The sequence below is a fragment of the Mytilus trossulus genome, chromosome 8 (assembly GCF_036588685.1).
Source record: "Mytilus trossulus isolate FHL-02 chromosome 8, PNRI_Mtr1.1.1.hap1, whole genome shotgun sequence".
Taxonomy (NCBI): domain Eukaryota; kingdom Metazoa; phylum Mollusca; class Bivalvia; order Mytilida; family Mytilidae; genus Mytilus; species Mytilus trossulus.
Genome location: NC_086380.1, coordinates 72,319,651 through 72,338,900, shown reverse-complemented (window position 1 = coordinate 72,338,900; position 19,250 = coordinate 72,319,651). Strand labels below are relative to the sequence as shown.

The 19,250-nt window shown below is 31.7% G+C and overlaps 1 protein-coding gene across 1 annotated transcript; it reads right to left on the bottom strand.

Moving 5' to 3' along the window:
• Nucleotides 1-8,795: 8,795 nt before the first annotated feature.
• On the bottom strand, nucleotides 8,796-9,593 carry LOC134727960 (uncharacterized). Its single transcript, XM_063592358.1, has one exon. The coding sequence runs from the start codon at nucleotides 9,591-9,593 to the stop codon at nucleotides 8,796-8,798; it is 798 nt and encodes a 265-aa protein (XP_063448428.1).
• Between the last annotated feature and the right edge of the window lie 9,657 nt (nucleotides 9,594-19,250).

Below are 19,250 nucleotides of genomic sequence, written 5' to 3'. Positions count from 1 at the left end.
ACTCTATATTATCATATTTTTCAGTTGAACAACTGGCCAATTTTGATGTTGAAGTTATCATGCCAACGTGTACACGTAAAAGGTGGTTCAATTTAGATGAAGGAGATGTATTTCACTGTCAGAATCAGGCCACAGCAAACCCGAGAGCCATTATAACGTGCCCTACCAACACAACATGGGGGTTTGTCCGGATTAAACGTAGAGATACAGAACACTTTACAATAGTAATACAATAAACAGCCTCATTAAATCAGATAATCATAAAAAAAAAATCTTCATTATCTTTGAAATAAGTACATTTTAGTCGTACATCAAAGAAAACAATCAAAGAATGGTCTGCAGAATTTGGAATATTGAATTCATTAGGATAACATGCTCTTTATAAGTAATTGAAGTAATTTTAAGTAAGGTTTATATGTTTTATGGGCCATTTTTACACACAGATATACATTTAATCCTTTCTTTTTTAGTTGAATTAAGCATAAATCCTCTAGTGAATCAAACTGGAAGCTCTATTGCCAAATAAACTCATCAGATACCAGGATTAAAATTTCATATTTGTACCAGACACGCGTTTTGTCTACAAAAGACTCATCAGTGTCACTCGAATCAGATGCAAATTATGGATTATTCGACAGATTCATATCAAATATTTTCAGATTCATGTTATATATTTCCATTTTCGTATTCCACGTTTATAGATTCATATCAAACATTTACAAATACATATCATACATTCACAGATCATAGTATTGCAATGAACAATGGATAATCCATAATATGCATCTCCAGTTGGTGAAAAGCTTCAAAAACAATTCTTTCATGGTCACTAACACACGTATATGTTCTAAAAGTCGTCAACAAAAACCTTTGTAAATATAAAACCGAAATATGACATACCATGCATGTGTCTGATATAAGACGGGCATTTTGAGTCCTCTGTCGGGGGAAGAACACTCACTATGTAACTGAAGGCTATGAAATCTCTTGGAGGCCCTTTATATTAAAACATGCGTATTTTCTATTTTAACAATGTTTGTTTTCTATTAAAGATTCTACAAGGATTGATGCTGCCTATGCATGTGGATATATCGGGTACGGATACGTAGGTCCTGTCATAGGAACATCTGTAGCGGACAGTAACGTTCACTGTACAATAATATGCACAATAGAAAGGCAGAATGTATGATATAAATGATTATACAAAAAAGTCAAATTCCCGGATCGTATCAGTATTAAGAACATGTCGTTTGATCATACATTCTGCCTTTCTATACTAGTTCGACCGGAGTGTTTTATGTATTTCACATGCTTCATAAGAACCGTTAACTGGTAACGAGTATTATATGATTGTAAAGACAATTTATTTTAACATTGCATTACAATTGCCTGCGTTAAACATGCACCCATAAAGTTTTTCTATTTACAAATGTTATTATTTATAGTCGGTCTTTATCGAAATCAGTGTTCATAGTTTACTTAAAAACTTATTTGATGTTACTGATTCAAATATATGGTCAAATTAAGAATAGACGAAGAAGGATGTAATGTTGTTTCCATAATTGACAGGCTGAAATGCAGGATTATTATATGAACAACACATTCGATATAATTTACATTTAAATAACTGGTTTTATTATTCTGATGAAGCAGACTCCATTCCATGCTGAAAAAGAGTCAGTAATGACCTTCAACTTTACTACCCGCTGAATACCAGTAGATGCTGTTTATAACCATATATATAAATATTCATATGGTATGATATGTACTACATATACGACGAATGTTTCATAATGAATTATCTTTCATTAATTGATAGTTTCAAATTGTGACTGTTCTAATAAAATGGTAATTATTGATCTATGCATGATCATAATGATTTATGGAATATCATATAGTTCAGTTTGTTTAGAACAGACGGGTATATACTGATAGTGTCTGACCAGAGTATGGTGGGACAATATGAAAATACGCATTTGGTGCTAATACTTACATGATCCAAAAGAGCACTTAGGAAATTTCAGAAAAGGGAAAATTCCATAAAACACAACTTATTCGAACTTTTACCGTTATCGTACAAGTCGACGATTTAAAAACATTTGAAATAAGTAGTCAAGGATTGGTACAAACATTATTAAATATTCTAAATATCGTTAATCACAAATCATACGAGACTTCATTTTTTACGCTTAAAGTCAAATCACAAAAATACTGAACTCTGAGGACAATCTAAAACGGAAAGTCCCTGATCAAATGGCAAAATCAAAAGCTGAAATACATCAATTTATGTATTATGTTTTTTTGTGTGTAGAAAATGGGGAATTGAACCTGGTTTTTTTTAGCAAATAACCTCTCACTTGTTTGACAATTGCATCAAATTCCATTATATTGACAACAATGCGTAAACAAAACAAACAGACATAATAGAAAAAAATGTTTTTTTTTATCTTGTAATGTTATACTACTGTCTGATTACGGTGAAGGTTGGTCCATGTTAAAACATTTAAACCTGCTGCCTTTTATGTATCTGTCCTAAGTAAGGAGCTTACAGCTGTTTGTCAGTGGTTGTTGTTGTTGGTGTAGTTCATAGATGTTTTTCGTTTCTTGTTTTTATATATAGATTAGTTTGTTGGTTTACTGTTTGACTTGTTTTACACAACTCATTGTGTGACCCTCATATCTTTCTGTTCGGTGTGAGTCAAGACTGTACTTTGACCTATAATTGTTAACTTTATATACATAGTGACTTGAATAGAAAGTTTTCTCATAATATACCTTCTTGTATAAATTGACATTGAAGAAACAACTGAAACTAAAAAGACATATCTTGATCTTTTGCTCGAAATTGACACTGATGGACGACTACAGACTGGAATTCATTTCAAACTTTACAGTTTTAACTTCAGTATTTCAACGATGACATACCCTCTGTTTACATATTTCAATAAAAACGTTACTTTCTTGCAAGTTTAGACTTTATGAACTTCATAGATTTGGGTCCTACACAAAGGGAGTAACGAGGAAGAACAACCGACATTGACACACCATCAGTTTAACGGTAACACTCACGAGTATGCACGATATTCTTTCAATTTACGTATTTTACAACAAACTGTGTTCTATTCCTAATTATTATATTTTGTAAGCGCTTTGGTTGATAGGAGGGTGATCGATGCAATGCAGGAGATGTTTACCAATGAAACACAAACTATACACCCTGTATTTCTCCTTTTTCAGGAAGATTTATCTTCATTGTCTTTTATGAGATTTTAACTTCGATTAATAACTGTTGACTCAATTCACAATGGTTTCGCGCTTGGGAGATGACAAAACTGGAACAGAACTTTTGACACCATGTAGTAACTCTCAACTGCTCTTCAACTTTGTACTTGTATAGCTTAATTACTATTTTGATCTGAGCGTCACTGATTAGTCTGGTGTAGGCGAAACGCGCGTCTGGCGTATTAAATCATAATCCTAGCGCCTTTGATAAATATTATTGCCTACATTTCGTGAAACATAGACACATGTCAATAAGTCAAATTGTTTATGGTGTTGTCGTCATTCCTTAAAGACAAACTATTTTAAGATAGCTGCCTTTTATGATTGTTAAAAGACGAACGAAAGATACCAGAGGAACAGTAAAACTCATAAATCGTAAATAAACTGACTACGCAATTGCTAAAAATGAGAAAAAAGACAAACAGACAAATAATGTACACATGAAACAACATAGAAAACTATAGATTCAGCAACAGGAACCCCACCAAAAACTGGGGTTGATATCAGGTGCTCCGAAAGGGGAGGCAAATCCTGCTTCACATTTTTCACGCATCGTGTTTCTCATGTTTTTACAAACCCAGCAAATAGTTCGATTCGGTTGGTCACATTTATGAAAAGGGAAATGGAATATAGTATCAAATCAACACTAAGATAAACGAGTTTAAAATACATTACACTTAATTTTGTAATCGTCCTTCATGTTTACTATTATATATGCATTCTCACATCGCCGATGATAAATAATCAATATATGCAGTCGTATGCAAAAACGGATGTGCAATTGTTATTGATAACAACAAATTTGGTGAAGTCATTGTTAAAACATATTCCCCAAGCAAGGTAAATACCATTGTCATGGTTCAGCATTTCTTCACTGTTCTCTCCAACCTGTGGCAGTCTCTGTGTGTTGCTGTCAATGTAACCACCGTAATAAATGTTTCCTTGTCTATCGTGTGTTACTCGTGCAAAACCTGAAACGTCCTTACTGTATACTAGTGTTCCATCTACTTTAATATTTGGAACTTGTGATAACCTCTAACAAAACACTGCTCTTTACTTTCATCGTATGAAATAAACAAAATCGCACCACATCCTTTTAATAATACTATCTTGGCCCCAAACGTAAACCCTGTCACGCATAGCAGTGATACCATAACATGTAAATCCAACGTTAACTGTGTTGTCCTTTGTCATATCTTTAGTATTGATGAATTGTATAGACTTCTCATCAGGTAAGGTAACAACAGCTCTGTCTGTACCAGGTATCACAGCAACACCGGTACCATAAGGACTAACGGTAAACGTTATCCCTGTTTCGTAAACCTTGCAATCTTGCAGCTTATTTTTACCTGTGACACATATATCTATCAAATTATGATAATGCCCTGTTTTAAATTGTAGGTTTGCATCCATTTCAAACTTTGATAAGTTTCAGTCGATTTGCACTTTTCCCGCAGTTTATTTTATTCATATATTGATATAGCTATGTTCACAACATAAACAATTTAAAGATACTTTTATTTACCCACTTCCAATGACTGATGAATGTATAAAACATTTTAAATCAAATTGTATATGTGATATAATTATAAGAAAGGAAATATAAAATGCAATTGTTAAATTCGTAATCCACTTCCAGTTACAAGTATGTCAACCTCTATATCTTTTAATTATATCTTAATAATGATAAAATCATACAAAAACGTGCTATCGATTTTAAACCATACACTTGTGTTTGAGAACAAAATTATGACAGTGGCTATTAAACCTTTTTAAAGTAATAAAATATATTCGAGACAGCAGTATAAACACACTTACCCTTTCATATATCCTCAGAGTATATATCAGTATAAACTGTACTGTTTCCTTCATCTACTCAATTTAATATGTCGGGACAAATTTCAAATTTGTTGTATGGAAAGCTGTATGCAAAGTAAAATGTTACCTGCATGGAAATATATGTATGCATATACTATAGCTGAAATTACTACGTAAGTCGTACTTTTTTTGATTGAGTTAAGTCTGCCAATTGATATTTTATCGTATGTTTTTCTTTGTTGTGATGTTATGCTATTGTTTCAAAAAAAGGGAGAAGGTTTGGATCCATTAAAACGTTTAATCCCGCTGCAAATGTTTGCACCTATCCTAAGTCAGGAATCTGGTGTACAGTAGTTGTCTTTTGTTTATGAAATATATACGTGTTTCTCGTTTCTCGTTTTGTTTATATAGATTAGTCCGTTGGTTTTCCCGTTTGAATGGTTTTACACTAGTAATTTTGGGGCCCTTTATAGCTTGTTGTTCGGTGTTAGCCAAGGCTCCGTGTTGAAGGCCGTACTTTAACCTATAATGGTTTACTTTTTAAATTGTTATTTGTATGGAGAGTTGTCTCATTGGCACTCACACCACATCTTCCTATATCTATTAGTTAAAAAAAAGTTTTTTTATTATTGAGTAACAGGAATTCCGTTCGAAATATTTATCAACAAATGAATAGTTTCTAAATCTGATACATCAAAATATATTCGGACTTGCAATGTATGTCATTACAATTGCATGTGAAATTATATCTCAACTTCAAATACCAACCATGGAAATACCAAAGAAAGCGAGTAACTTCAGTTATTAGTTTTGTACCATATTTTAGTGGTACAACATGTACAAGAATCGGTCACACTTAAACCTAAATCTGTCCGCTATTTTAAATGAATGATTTCAACTACAATAAATATAATATGCACTAAACAATTGTGAGTATAAGAGTTATCAAAAGGGGTCTGTTCCGTAAAGAAAAGGTGGCATCCAGAGACTTTGAGGAAAATGATGCAACTTCGAAATTCCTTTTTAACCAGCAGGTTTTTTTTTAACAAAAGGTGAATGGTTTAGGATTCAGAAACTGCGGAAGTTGTTTATCAGTAAAGACCACATTAAGTGTAATTGAAACTTTCGAAACTTTTAAAGTTACTTAGAAACATTATCAAATCATACTGTAAAATTGGGAATGGAAATGAAATTACAAAGTGTTGAGCAAGATATAGCATACCATAGTGTGTCACCTTAACATGTGCATGTATAACTTTAATCGGTCAATGGTTTTATCGTATAGATGAAATATTTATAATAGTGGCTGTTGTTATCAGATTATATTACGCACTTTTATTTACAAGTTAAATTCAATTAGCTTCAGATTAAACTATGCACCTAGACATATACGTTTTATCTTCTTTTGAACCGACTTCGTCTTACTTCAAACTGTGAAATTTTAATGTATAGACTTAATATGAAAACAATGATATATTAAATACTTTATTCCGAAAGGTGATTGTTTTTTTCAAGAAACAAGATTTGTTGAAGGCTAAGATCTGAACACTTGAAAATATCTTTTATATGGTTTTTTTTATAGGAATATTGTTAATTCCTTCCAAAATAGTATCTAAATCTAGTAAAATTGTTGATTGACAGTTTTTAAAAGGTTTTCATTGTAGATGCAGATAAGGAGAAGCATAGAGTAGTTGACAAAACGAGATTTTTTCTTTACCAATATTTAAATGGATGTGTTTTGTTAAAGTTAATTTCTGTATAATTTGATCTTCTAATGGCAGACAAAGAACTCCAGTTAGTACTTTAAAAATACTCTTAGATCATTCGTGCATTTGATCTCTTATGTTTACTATTTAGAACACATCAACAACGTTGTATGGTTTACTGTTATCATGGTTATAAGACATGGTCAATATTGAAAAAGGGGCCCTGTATGCACTTTGAAATAAATCTTTTCCCGAATATGTGGTAGTATTTTTATTAGATTATCTTTAACATCTGGTTCATCTTGCTCAGTCAATTCTTTGCAATTGGTGCTTATGAATACATGTGAAAGAAATTTGGATGTAGGAAAGCTTATAATCGTTTTTTAAACTAATGAATAATATTTCAAAGGATGTTAACAAATCAGTTAAATCTCCCAATAATTTGCAACTGTATGTAAACATTTTGGACATCGTCTGTTTGTCAATATTTTGATTGATTGTATCAGTAAACTTACTAATAAATGTTATAGACTTAGAAAGGCTAAGAGCTAGATTATAGAGACATATTGCACAGTTGGATGCATTATTTGCTCTAATTAACACATTCGGTTATACATTTGTAATAGGGCTGCTGTCATAATAATGTCCTCACCCTTTCCATAATGTTGTCTCTTCTTATGTCAGAATGCATCTGCATTGTCTCTACGTTACTTTGTTAAACAATTAAAAATTTTCTAAAAAAAAAACAGTTTAATTGTTTTCCATGTTACAAAACTTAAAAACTGAGAAATTTGAAACTCTTCTTGTAATTGTAAATCCTTACAGTCAATATATCTGGTAACACTACTGCTCTAAAGTGTTTTTTAAGTATGCGTGGAGATATGTTATTATCAACATACAGTTGTGTGAAGTCTTTGTTAACACACATTCCAGACGGATTGTTATTCTGTCGATCACGTGTTATTCCTGCTGTTCAATCAACGTCCTTACTGTATAATCGTGTTGCATCGAAAGTGATACAAAGTAGTTTGTTATGATACCTAGATCAATAGGGACAGTCAAACTCATAGTTTGAAAATAAACTGACAACGCAATGGCTAAAAGTAAAAAGACAAACACAAACTGTATAGTACATGCAATGTATAACAACTCAAAAATAAAAATACAAAACAATTCACTTTACATCTGACATAATAGAGAAGAAATCAATGGATTATTTAGAACAATATCAGTCTGTTTGTCAGTTTTTGCATTTATATATACATACAGATTCACAAAGGTTATTAATAACAAACAGTTTTGTAAAGTCATTGTTAAAACACATTCCATATGGAAAGTAAAGACCATTATCTTTGTTAAGCATTTCCTCACAGTGTTCCCCCTCAATTGACATTCTCTGTATATTGCTGTTTTTATTATGACCGTAGTAAATGTTACCTTCTCTATCGCGTGTTATTCCCACTGGCCTGGGATGTCCTTACTGTATACTAATGTTCCATCTAATTTAATGCATTGGACTTTGGAATCACATTTAACAAGAAACTGCTCATGACTATAATCGTATAACATGGAGTAAATATCACCAGATCCTTGCTTAATTGTTGTTGAAATTGTCCCATTGTTGTCTAATGTTTTGATAGTACCATCTTTACCACCAACGTAAACCCTGTCACCTACAGCAGTGATACCATAACATTGATATCCAACATTAACTTTGTCTTTCTTTGTCATTGTAGTGGTGTTTATGAATTGAATTGATTTCTCTGCAGGCAAGGTAACAACAGCTTTATTGATTCCATGTATCACAGCAACACAACGAGGATTACTGGAAAATGTTAACGCTGTCTCGTAATCCTTGCAATCTTTGTAGACATATAGTGTCGGATGTGGTGATGCCCAATTAGTCAGGAGCAGCTTATTATCATCTGTGACACATATATCAGCTAGATTATAAGTGTTTCCTGTTTTCAATTGTAATTTTAAATCCATTTATAATCCAGCAATATGTTTTGTTGGTTGTGCCATGATCTGGGCTTGTTGAAATTTCTTTGGTTTGCATTGAACTTGACAAGAGCTAACCGACTCTGACAGTCTTCCAAAAAATCCAAGTTTGACGTTTTTCTTTTCATCAAAGGTTATTACGACTTCGTGGGAGTTAGGTATCAACTGCAGGACACTAGCTTCGGCGCTTTGGATATTTGTTACTCCTCCATGCAAGGATATAAAAAGCTGATTATCAGACACATGATCTTTCAGAAAAACAATTTCGTTTTTATTTGAGTTTAAGCTGACTAAAACTTGTGATATTTTTTCCTTTTGTTTAATGATTTCGATCTCGTATTTGCGATTGAGAGATGACAGTTCGGCCTGAAGATCGCGTTCTACGTCATCTATTTGTTTCAATAATCGGGATTTTTCTTCACGGATCTGTTTGGTAATATCTGATTTAGTTTGCGCAAGTGATTGTAAATAAGACTCTCTGTTCTCGTGTAAATCATTTAATGTTGTAATAAGATGCTTTATGGCCACCATTATGTCACTGAACAATGCAGACTTCTTTACATTTTTGGAGGCATGCTCTAATGGCAGAACGTTTTCACATTTCCTGTGTTCCTTAGGAATGCAGACTTTACAGCAAACGATTCCATGATCTGTGCAGTAATAATCCAAGATCATATCCGCATGGACATTGCAGATTTTCTTTGCAGCTATTGGGATATTAGAAGCGACGGTAGACACATCTATAACATAATGCGATTTGAATGCTTTGAATCGTGTATGAGTCATATGTCAGTCGCTCTTCACAGTCCGGGCAAATATTTGTTGCTGGTACTGATAAATTTGCCCCATTGCACAGATCACATAAACTCGCTGAAGCCATTTAAGTAGTCTGAAAAAAATAAGTGTAATTAACGTTTGTTTACAATATATAATACTTAACTTATTTGACATATCTCCAATATAAAAATCAATACCTGTCCCTTATGTAGCGTTTTAATGATTTGGAAGATGTCTGTTTTATTATAAAGTATAAGGGAAAAGGGAATATTTGAAAACACAATTTGAAAACTCTTTATTTTCTTTTAGTTTGAAACAAGATTATTAACTTTAACTTTACTTCAGCATATTGGTCAATTAGATTACATTCCAGCAAAAGATCACAACATAGTTTCAGTATGAGAGCAATCAACCTTGATCTTCAGAAAATGCACATGAATAAAGTATATCAGGCTCTTTGTTACAAACTATTTTAGATGCTACGTTATTCCAATTAAGGATGTGCACCAACAATTTCTAGAAATAAACTTTTTATTTTACCAGGTTTTTGGAGTTTAATGACTTGACGAATGTGATTGTTCAATAGAAAATAATATTTGGTGCACTTTCTTATTTGTTACAGGCATTTAAAAGTACCTTCTTTTAAAAAAATTCCCATTTTCATCATTTTGTATCCATTTCTTATTGGATTTTATCAAGCCAAAAAAACACATATTTACAATTAAACTTAATTTATCACTTTCACTAATATTTAAAGACAAAGTGGTACAAATTTGAATAAATTCTACTTAAAACATTTAAATACTTAGTCGGTGTTAATATTAGAAAGGTTTATATTTTTTTTTCGCTTTTTGCGTCAACTTGAGCATGCTGTAAATTTTGTAAAATCGGACCTTTCGAAATTATCTACAGCAAAAACTATATCATTCCAACATCCCTGTTATAAATGATTGAAAAAAATACATACTTATGCAAACAAATCTGAATAGAAAAACTGATATCGAGTCTTCATGTTTTTGGTAAGACTCTTTTTCTAGACATTTTGGCTTATAAGACTGACTGTGTTGGTTATAAACTTTGTTTTTTTTAATTCAAAAACTTATTTAATTATAAAACTTTTTTTGTCACTGAATTTAGTTTGACTATTCTATTATTTAAATTCATTACTATTTTCAACGTGTATATTATGTTTTTAAATAATTTCAGAACGAGATGTCAACGACACAGAATCATCAGAAAAATGCATCCTTAATGATAACTTTATGAGTTCAAATGGGTGTGGGTCACTAAGCATAATAAATTTGAACTTTGACGCCAAAACCCAATTCAAGTCAGAGAATCATTACAGTTTAAGTTTTCAGAGGAACAGTATCAAGATTTTTATTCAACAAATATCTGAAAATATGAACACGGAAATTTAATTTGAAATAAGTCTATGATTTTCTTTTTAAATAAGTAAAAAAAATATAATAGTTATCAAAGGTACCAGGATTATAATTTAGTACGCCACACGTGTGTTTTGTCTACATAAGACTCATCAGTGACGCTCATATCAAAATATTTAAAAAGCCAAACATGTACAAAGTTGAAGAGCATTGAAGATCCAAAATTCCAAAATGTTTTGCCAAATACGGCTAAGGTCATCTATGCCTGGGATAAGAAATTCCTTATTTATTCACAAAATTCAAAGTTTTGTTAACAGGAAATTTATAAAAATGACCACATTATTGATATTCATGTCAAAACCGAAGTGTTGACTACTGGGCTGGTGATACCCTACGGGACGAAACGTCCACCATCAGTGGCATCGACCCAGTGGTGTAAATAGTTATCAAAGGTACCAGGATTATAATTTAGTACGCCAGACGTGCGTTTCGTCTACATAAGACTTATCAGTAACGCTAATATCAAAATATTTATAAAGCCAAACATGTTCAAAGTTGAAGAGCATTGAGGATCCAAAATTCCAAAAAGTTTGGCCAAATACGGCTTAGGTAATAAATGCCTGGGATAAGAAATTCCTTAGTTTTTCGAAAAAGTTTTGTTAACAGGAAATTTATAAAAATGACCACATTATTAATATTCATGTCAAAACCGAAGTGTTTAAAAACAACACGTTTAATAATTTCATACGTCCGAAGCGCCTTTCGGGATTTACCTTCATCAGGAATGCTCAAAGCCAAATATTTTGAAAGCCGAGGATGTATAAGAACCTACTTTTGTAAGATATGTTAAAACAAAATATATCAAAAAGCACTGACTGAAAATTGTGGTTATATATTAGAGGCACTAATCCATAGTCATAATTCTGATATCATTTTAAAACTATCAATGACTTCTTAGTTTAAAGTTCAAATAAAGTGGCAGTCATTTCATGGCAAAGTCTGACTTGTGTTGAAAAAAAAGATATACCTTTTTTGATATATTAGATCGCACTTGTTTCCAAAAGTTTGTTACTACAAAAACTGGTACTGGTGATCTGAACAACAAAGGAAATGTACTCTCCAGTTATAGTTTCTGGCTTCCGCTGCCTTACTCTTAGAGTTAGTTATACCTTGAATTTGACATGAATGGTCATCGCAGTAAAATAATCTTTGACAAACCAGACAATTTCGATCTAATAATTATCAATTTCTTCCATCCACCTAAGTAGCAGTATACCAACTTAACCTGCATATGGGATATACGTTTCAAAACTCATTAGGTATTTAAGAGTTTTCACCTACTACTCATTCTTTATTTAACGTCACCAGTGTCAGAGCAGATGGTTGATAAATCAGTGGTATATCAAAGAACGTCTCGTCTTTTTTTTTCAAAATAGGTACACCGGAAGATAGGAATACCTTTTTGATAAATATTCCGTATCAACTTTACAGATAATGCACGATGATCTTTACTTATAGATTCTAGTAACCGACATTTGAAAATCAAATTGCAAAAAAAACACACGGAAAGAATGGGCAATAACTGTCATATTCTTTATATATTACTTGAGTAATAGTGGTTTTAAGCTGTCTTCAAAAATTTATCACATTTACTTGTAAGTCTATGTTTGGTCATATCCATTTGATGTGGTTCGGTGCTTATGTGTCCCGTCATTGTGTTATTGTGCTATGAAAAACATTTGTCTTGCTGTCTTTCGTTTTTGCTAAATAAAATGTGCTTTGTCTGTATGCCTTTATGTTTTCTTTAATGATATATGCGTTTGTTTTATAGCGATTTAGACTATTACAATGTTGACTGCTGTACCATTATTTTTTACATTTTTACTTATTCATGCTATTATGTCTGTTTGTTTTGTTCACATATCGTTGTGAATTAAAATGAATTTTACGCGACTGTCATATAACAGTAAGTAGGAGGTTTAGCTTGCAATAAAACCAGGTTGAATCCTCCATTTTCTACATTATCATCCCAAGTCAAAAACATTACAGTTGCTATCATTTCATTTTATGTGTTAGAGCTTTTGATTTTGTCATATGATTAGGATAAAAGTAAAATCACAAAAGTACTGAACTCAGATGGAAATCCAATCGAAAAGTCCATAATCACATGGCAAAATCAAATGAACTGTCATGTTCCTGACTCATATTCAAATGTAGAAACTGGTGGATTAAACCTGGTTCTGTAGCGCTAAACCTCTCACTATGTTGACAGTCTCGTCGAATTCCGTTATATTTACAATGATGCGTGAACTAAACAGACATTATAAATAATAGAGTCAAAATATGGGTATAGCAGTCATCATCGTGTAACAATTTTAAAAGGAACAATTTAACAGAACACAAAAACATCTACTAGTATCTACAAACACATTCATTGATTCGCGTGTCTGACGTCAGAAAATTATATACGTCCCATATTTTTGGTTGTTCACTGTTTATACAAACAATTCTAAAATTTCACATGGACATTGTTAGCAATAAACTCATCATAGATACCAGGACTAAATTTAGTATACTCCAGACGCGTGTTTCATCTACAAAAGACTCATCAGTGACGCTCGAATCCAAAAAAGTTTAAAAGGCCAAATAAAGAGCATAGAGGGTGTAAAAATCAAAAGTTTGTAAGAATTAATTTCAGAAATAGACCGAATTAAAAATGATCCAAAAGTTATATAGAATTTATAAAAATCCACAGATAGTTCATTCAGTAAGCGATTGAATTATTTTGACGTTTGTGGTTCAACGTATTTTCTAATTCATAGTAGAAATATATCATAACGACTTATAATAGAACAAAATCATACTGACGGGATCTTTTAAAGAACAGAGTCACGTCACAAGAACCAAAGAAACAGAAAAACTCGCATATACAAACATACCAGCAAAAAATTAAAGACAACATGGATTATACAATCACATTGACGGGAGGTTTAAGTATCGAGCCACGTTTAATGGCTATTACATAATACAATCCAACTGTAAAAGTAATATTAAAAATTGAACAAAGACAAATAAAAGAACAATATAACACGTTGTTATGATGATCAACAACATCAATACGCAGAATCTATACATCAAGATCATGTAATACTTGTGAAGTTAATACAAAATATTTATCAACAAGGTCTTGGTAACTTCCGATGAACTTTTTACATACCCCTGGTTAATCAACTTTCTGCTCAGACACTGATTGATTTTACAAAGTTTGAGTAAGAGCTTCAAGCTCTTGAATATTGAATAAGTTGGGAAATATCTATTCCATATGCAGGTGAAGTTGGTATATTGCTACTTTGCTCGTTTTTTTTTTTTTTTCTATTTTACCTTTTAACTCAAATGTTTTATATTTTGAAATAAATACAGCTTAACATAATTTAAACAATTCTTTTTAAAATGTTGTCTATATGACTGTATGCTCCTAATAACCAGGCCCAAGTTCGCGGTTCTTTACCTAATTTGTTCGCAATGTATTATTCCAAGAGTTTTTACAGTTTTGAATTTTGTCTGTCATATTTGTATTGGGCTTCAAACTCTCTGTGCAAAAATAACATTAACGGTACCAATTTTTCCTGCACCAGATACGCATTTCGACAATACATGTCTCTTCAGTGATGCTCGTGGCCAACATATTCTAAATCCAAAGCATATATAAAAGATGAAGAGCTATAATCCAAAGGGTCCAAAAAGTATAGCCAAATCCGTGAAAGAAATCAGAGCTTTGCACGAGGGAGATATATTCCTTATTTTTAATATTTTTTACATTTTGTAACAGCAAATTTTAATAACACAAACAAAATCCGTCTTTTCATGCCAGTACCGAAATACTGGTTCCAGGGCTGACAGGGCTGGTGATACCCTCGGGGACTAACAATCCACCAGCAGAGGCATCGACCCAGTGGTAGTAATAACATTAACGGTGCCAATTTTTTCCTGCACCTGATGCGCATTTCGACAATACACGTCTCTTCAGTGATGCTCGTGGCCAAAATATTTGAAATCCAATATATAAAAGATGAAGAGCTATAATTCAAAGGGTCCAAAAGGAATAGCCAAATTCGTGAAAGAAATCAGAGCTTTGCACGAGGGAAATACGTTCCTTACTTTAAAATAATTTTTACATTTTTAACAGCAAATTTTAACACAAAAATAAATCCGTATTTTTCTGGCCAATTACATAATTTCTTAGATCTTTTCATCAATACAAGGTAAGAATTAAACTGTTTACAAATACATAACTTCACTATTTTTTCCTGTTAATGCAAAAAAATAAAAAAAAAAACGTTTGTCAGTAAAATACACAAAAATGCCAAGAATACACCCAAAAAAAAGATGTTATCTCAAAATTGCATTTGGAGTTTTCTTGTGAAAAATAATTGACTGACTGATACAATATAGTATGTATAGGGACTGCTAATTGAATCCGAAGCAAAGTACTTACATGATCCGATTATCCTAGAATCACTGCTCCACCCTTTGCTGTAAGTAAAACATAAAGTTGCAATGCAACATCACCTTTTCTATAACATGCTTAATGGAACAAACTTTAGCTGCCGGATAATAGTTTTAGTAATTTTCATCGACTCGCAATTTTCACACAGTGCATTTTATTAATATATATACTGATATGGCAAGGTAAACAACATTAACATTTGAAGTATGTATACCAACTTTAACAGACGGATTAATGCATGAAAAGTGTTTACTTTAAATATATTATAATGTGATACAATAACAAGAAAGTAAATGAGAAATGGAAATTCAACAATTTAACATTTTCTTTCGGTTTCAATTGTGTCAACCTAAATATTTTTAAGTTGTGTCATTAGAATGATTGCAACATTAAACGCTAAAGTCTTGAAACCATACTTCGTTTACCAGACACAAGTTGGTTCCTTTTTCCTTTTTCCTTTTTCGATATTCAAATTTTGAAAAATATTACAAGTCCAAACTAAATTTTTTTTTGCTTCAAATTTTTTTTTCCTCTAAATTTTTTTTCCTCAAAATTTTTTTTTCCTCAAAATTTTTTTTCCTCAAATTTTTTTTTCCTCAAAATTTTTTTCCTCAAATTTTTTTTTTTCTCAAATTTTTTTTTCCTCAAATTTTTTTTTCCTCAAATTTTTTTTCCTCAAAATGTTTTTTTTCTCAAATTTTTTTTCCTCAAAATTTTTTTTTCCTCAAATTTTTTTTCTCAAATTTTTTTTTAAGTTAGAACAACCTCACAGATTTCTTGTTGTAAACCAGATATACGCCGGGCTCTTCAATGAAATTTACCATACGACCGACACGATTGAAGAAAGACAAACAAGCAATTTTTATCCAAATGCTCGGTTTCGCCAAATTTTTTTAATGGAAATGCGGGGTTCCAAATTAACAAAAGGCTACGACATAATTCTAAAATGACAGCGAGTTTATGAATGACGGTTGACAAATGGATCACACACAGCAGCCGGTGGCATTTCGGTCTTGAAAAAAGTATTTAATATGCAGTATCAGTTCGCCGAAACAGACATTCCAGTCACACATGCAAACCCCCGCCTCCAAAAAAAAACGCCCGTTTTTTTGTTCATTATGTTTATATAATTCTAAATAATTTTGTTGGAAACTTTCGTTTCTTATAGCAAAAAAGTGGACAAGATTATTGTTTTCAATCCAGATACGGTCAAAATTTTAGTTTTTTAATAGACAAAAACCCAAGTCAGTTTTTTTTCTTTCAAATATCTCAGACCGCCTTCTCTAACAAATGGTTCGTTCCTTACACTTTAAATCTATTTAGACTGGGGACCATCATTCAGCTGTGTTATTTCTAGTAAAAATAGGCTGGGGCGTTTGGGGTTACACAGGTTTCCGTAGGTAAGTAATAATGTTGTGGAACTTTTTTTCAAGAAAGTGTAATAGAGTATAACTTTCTGTCTCGTGGAATTGTGAAATAGAACTTCAAGTCAATACGTTCTTGTTCAATCCTGTTTCGTTTTGAAGATGTCATGATTGTTATCCTCAGTCTATGTGTTACTGAAATTTGATTTTCAAAATGACTGAGTGACGTTTTACGGCGAACTGGTCATCTCCGCCATAGCGAATCACATGAGTTTGTTATAATCAGTAAATACCAGTAAAAAATATCATTATAAGTAAAGAATTGTCGCATAAAAAATAAATACACGGGAAATGGGAAAGTTCTCGAAGACTTGTCTGATTAATCAGTTTCCCATAAAAAAAAAAAGTCCAAGCAACGCCTTATTTGACCCATCTAGATCCGCCACTGCCAGTCAAACTACGTCTTTCAATGTAAATACAGAAACAAAATCATCAATTGTATATAAAAATGAAATATATAGTATCACTAAGTTTAAAACAATATTTTGGTCGAGAGAAAAATTACAATAAAAAGATTCATTCATACATTCGAATAAGGAAATAGAAACCGAATAAGGAAATAGAAACTGAATAAGGAAATAGAAACCAAATAAGGAAATAGAAACTGAATAAGGAAATAGAAACCGAAAAAGGAAATGAATATTGAAAAAGGAAAAAGAAACCTAATAAGGAAATGAAAATTGAATAAGGAAATGGAAATCGAATAGGGAAATGAAAATTGAAAAAGGAAAAAGAAACTGAATAAGGAAATGAAAATTGAATAAGGAAAAAGAAATCAAATAAGGAAACAGAAACTGAATTAGGAAGAAGAAACCGAATAAGGAAATAGAAACCAAATAAGGAAATAGAAACCGAATAAGGAAATAAAAACCGAATAAGGAAATAGAAACTGAATAAGGAAATAGAAACCGAAAAGGGAAATGAAAATTGAAAAAGGAAAAAGAAACCGAATAAGGAAATGGAAACCGAATAAGGAAATGGAAATCCAATAAGGAAATGAAAATCCAATAAGGAAATAGAAACCGAATAAGGAAATAGAAACCGAAAAAGGAAATGAATATTGAAAAAGGAAAAAGAAACCGAATAAGGAAATGGAAATCGAATAAGGAAATGGAAATCGAATAAGGAAATGAAAATCCAATATGGAAATAGAAACCGAATAAGGAAATAGAAACCGAAAAAGGAAATGAATATTGAAAAAGGAAAAAGAAACCGAATAAAGAAGAAGAAACCGAATAAGGAAATAGAAAACGAGTAAGGAAATAGAAACCGAATAAGGAAATAGAAACCAAAAAAGGAAATAGAAACTGAATAAGGAAATAGAAACCGAAAAAGGAAATGAATATTGAAAAAGGAAAAAGAAACCGAATAAGGAAATGGAAACAGAATAAGGAAATGAAAATCGAATAAGGAAATGAAAATCCAATAAGGAAATAGAAACCGAATAAGGAAATGAATATTGAATAAGGAAAAAGAAATCAAATAAGGAAAAAGAAATCAAATAAGGAAACAGAAACTGAATTAGGAAGAAGAAACCGAATAAGGAAATAGAAACCGAATAAGGAAATAGAAACAGAATAAGGAAATAGAAACCAAATAAGGAAATAGAAACTGAATAAGGAAATAGAAACCGAAAAAGGAAATGAATATTGAAAAAGGAAAAAGAAACCGAATAAGGAAATGGAAACAGAATAAGGAAATGTAAATCGAATAAGGAAATGAAAATCCAATAAGGAAATAGAAACCGAATAAGGAAATAGAAACCGAAAAAGGAAATGAATATTGAAAAAGGAAAAAGAAACCGAATAAGGAAATGGAAATCGAATAAGGAAATGGAAATCGAATAAGGAAATGAAAATCCAATAAGGAAATAGAAACCGAATAAGGAAATAGAAACCGAAAAAGGAAATGAATATTGAAAAAGGAAAAAGAAACCGAATAAGGAAATGAATATTGAAAAAGGAAAAAGAAACCGAATAAGGAAAAAGAAACCGAATAAGGAAATAGAAACCCAATAAGGAAATAGAAACTGAATAAGGAAATAGAAACCGAAAAAGGAAATGAATATTGAAAAAGGAAAAAGAAACCGTATAAGGAAATGGAAATTGAATAAGGAAATGAAAATCCAATAAGGAAATAGAAACTGAATAAGGAAATAGAAATGAAAAAGGAAATGAATATTGAAAAGGGAAAAAGAAACCGAATAAGGAAATGAAAATCGAATAAGGAACTAGAAACCGAATAAGGAAATCGAAACCGAATAAGGAAATAGAAACCCAATAAGGAAATAGAAACCCAATAAGGAAATAGAATCCGATTCAGGGAATAGAAACCGAAAAAGGAAATGAAT

Bases quoted from the DNA above. Each gene is read 5' to 3' on its own strand.
- LOC134727960 (XM_063592358.1), bottom strand. From the start codon at position 9,593: ATGACTCATACACGATTCAAAGCATTCAAATCGCATTATGTTATAGAT.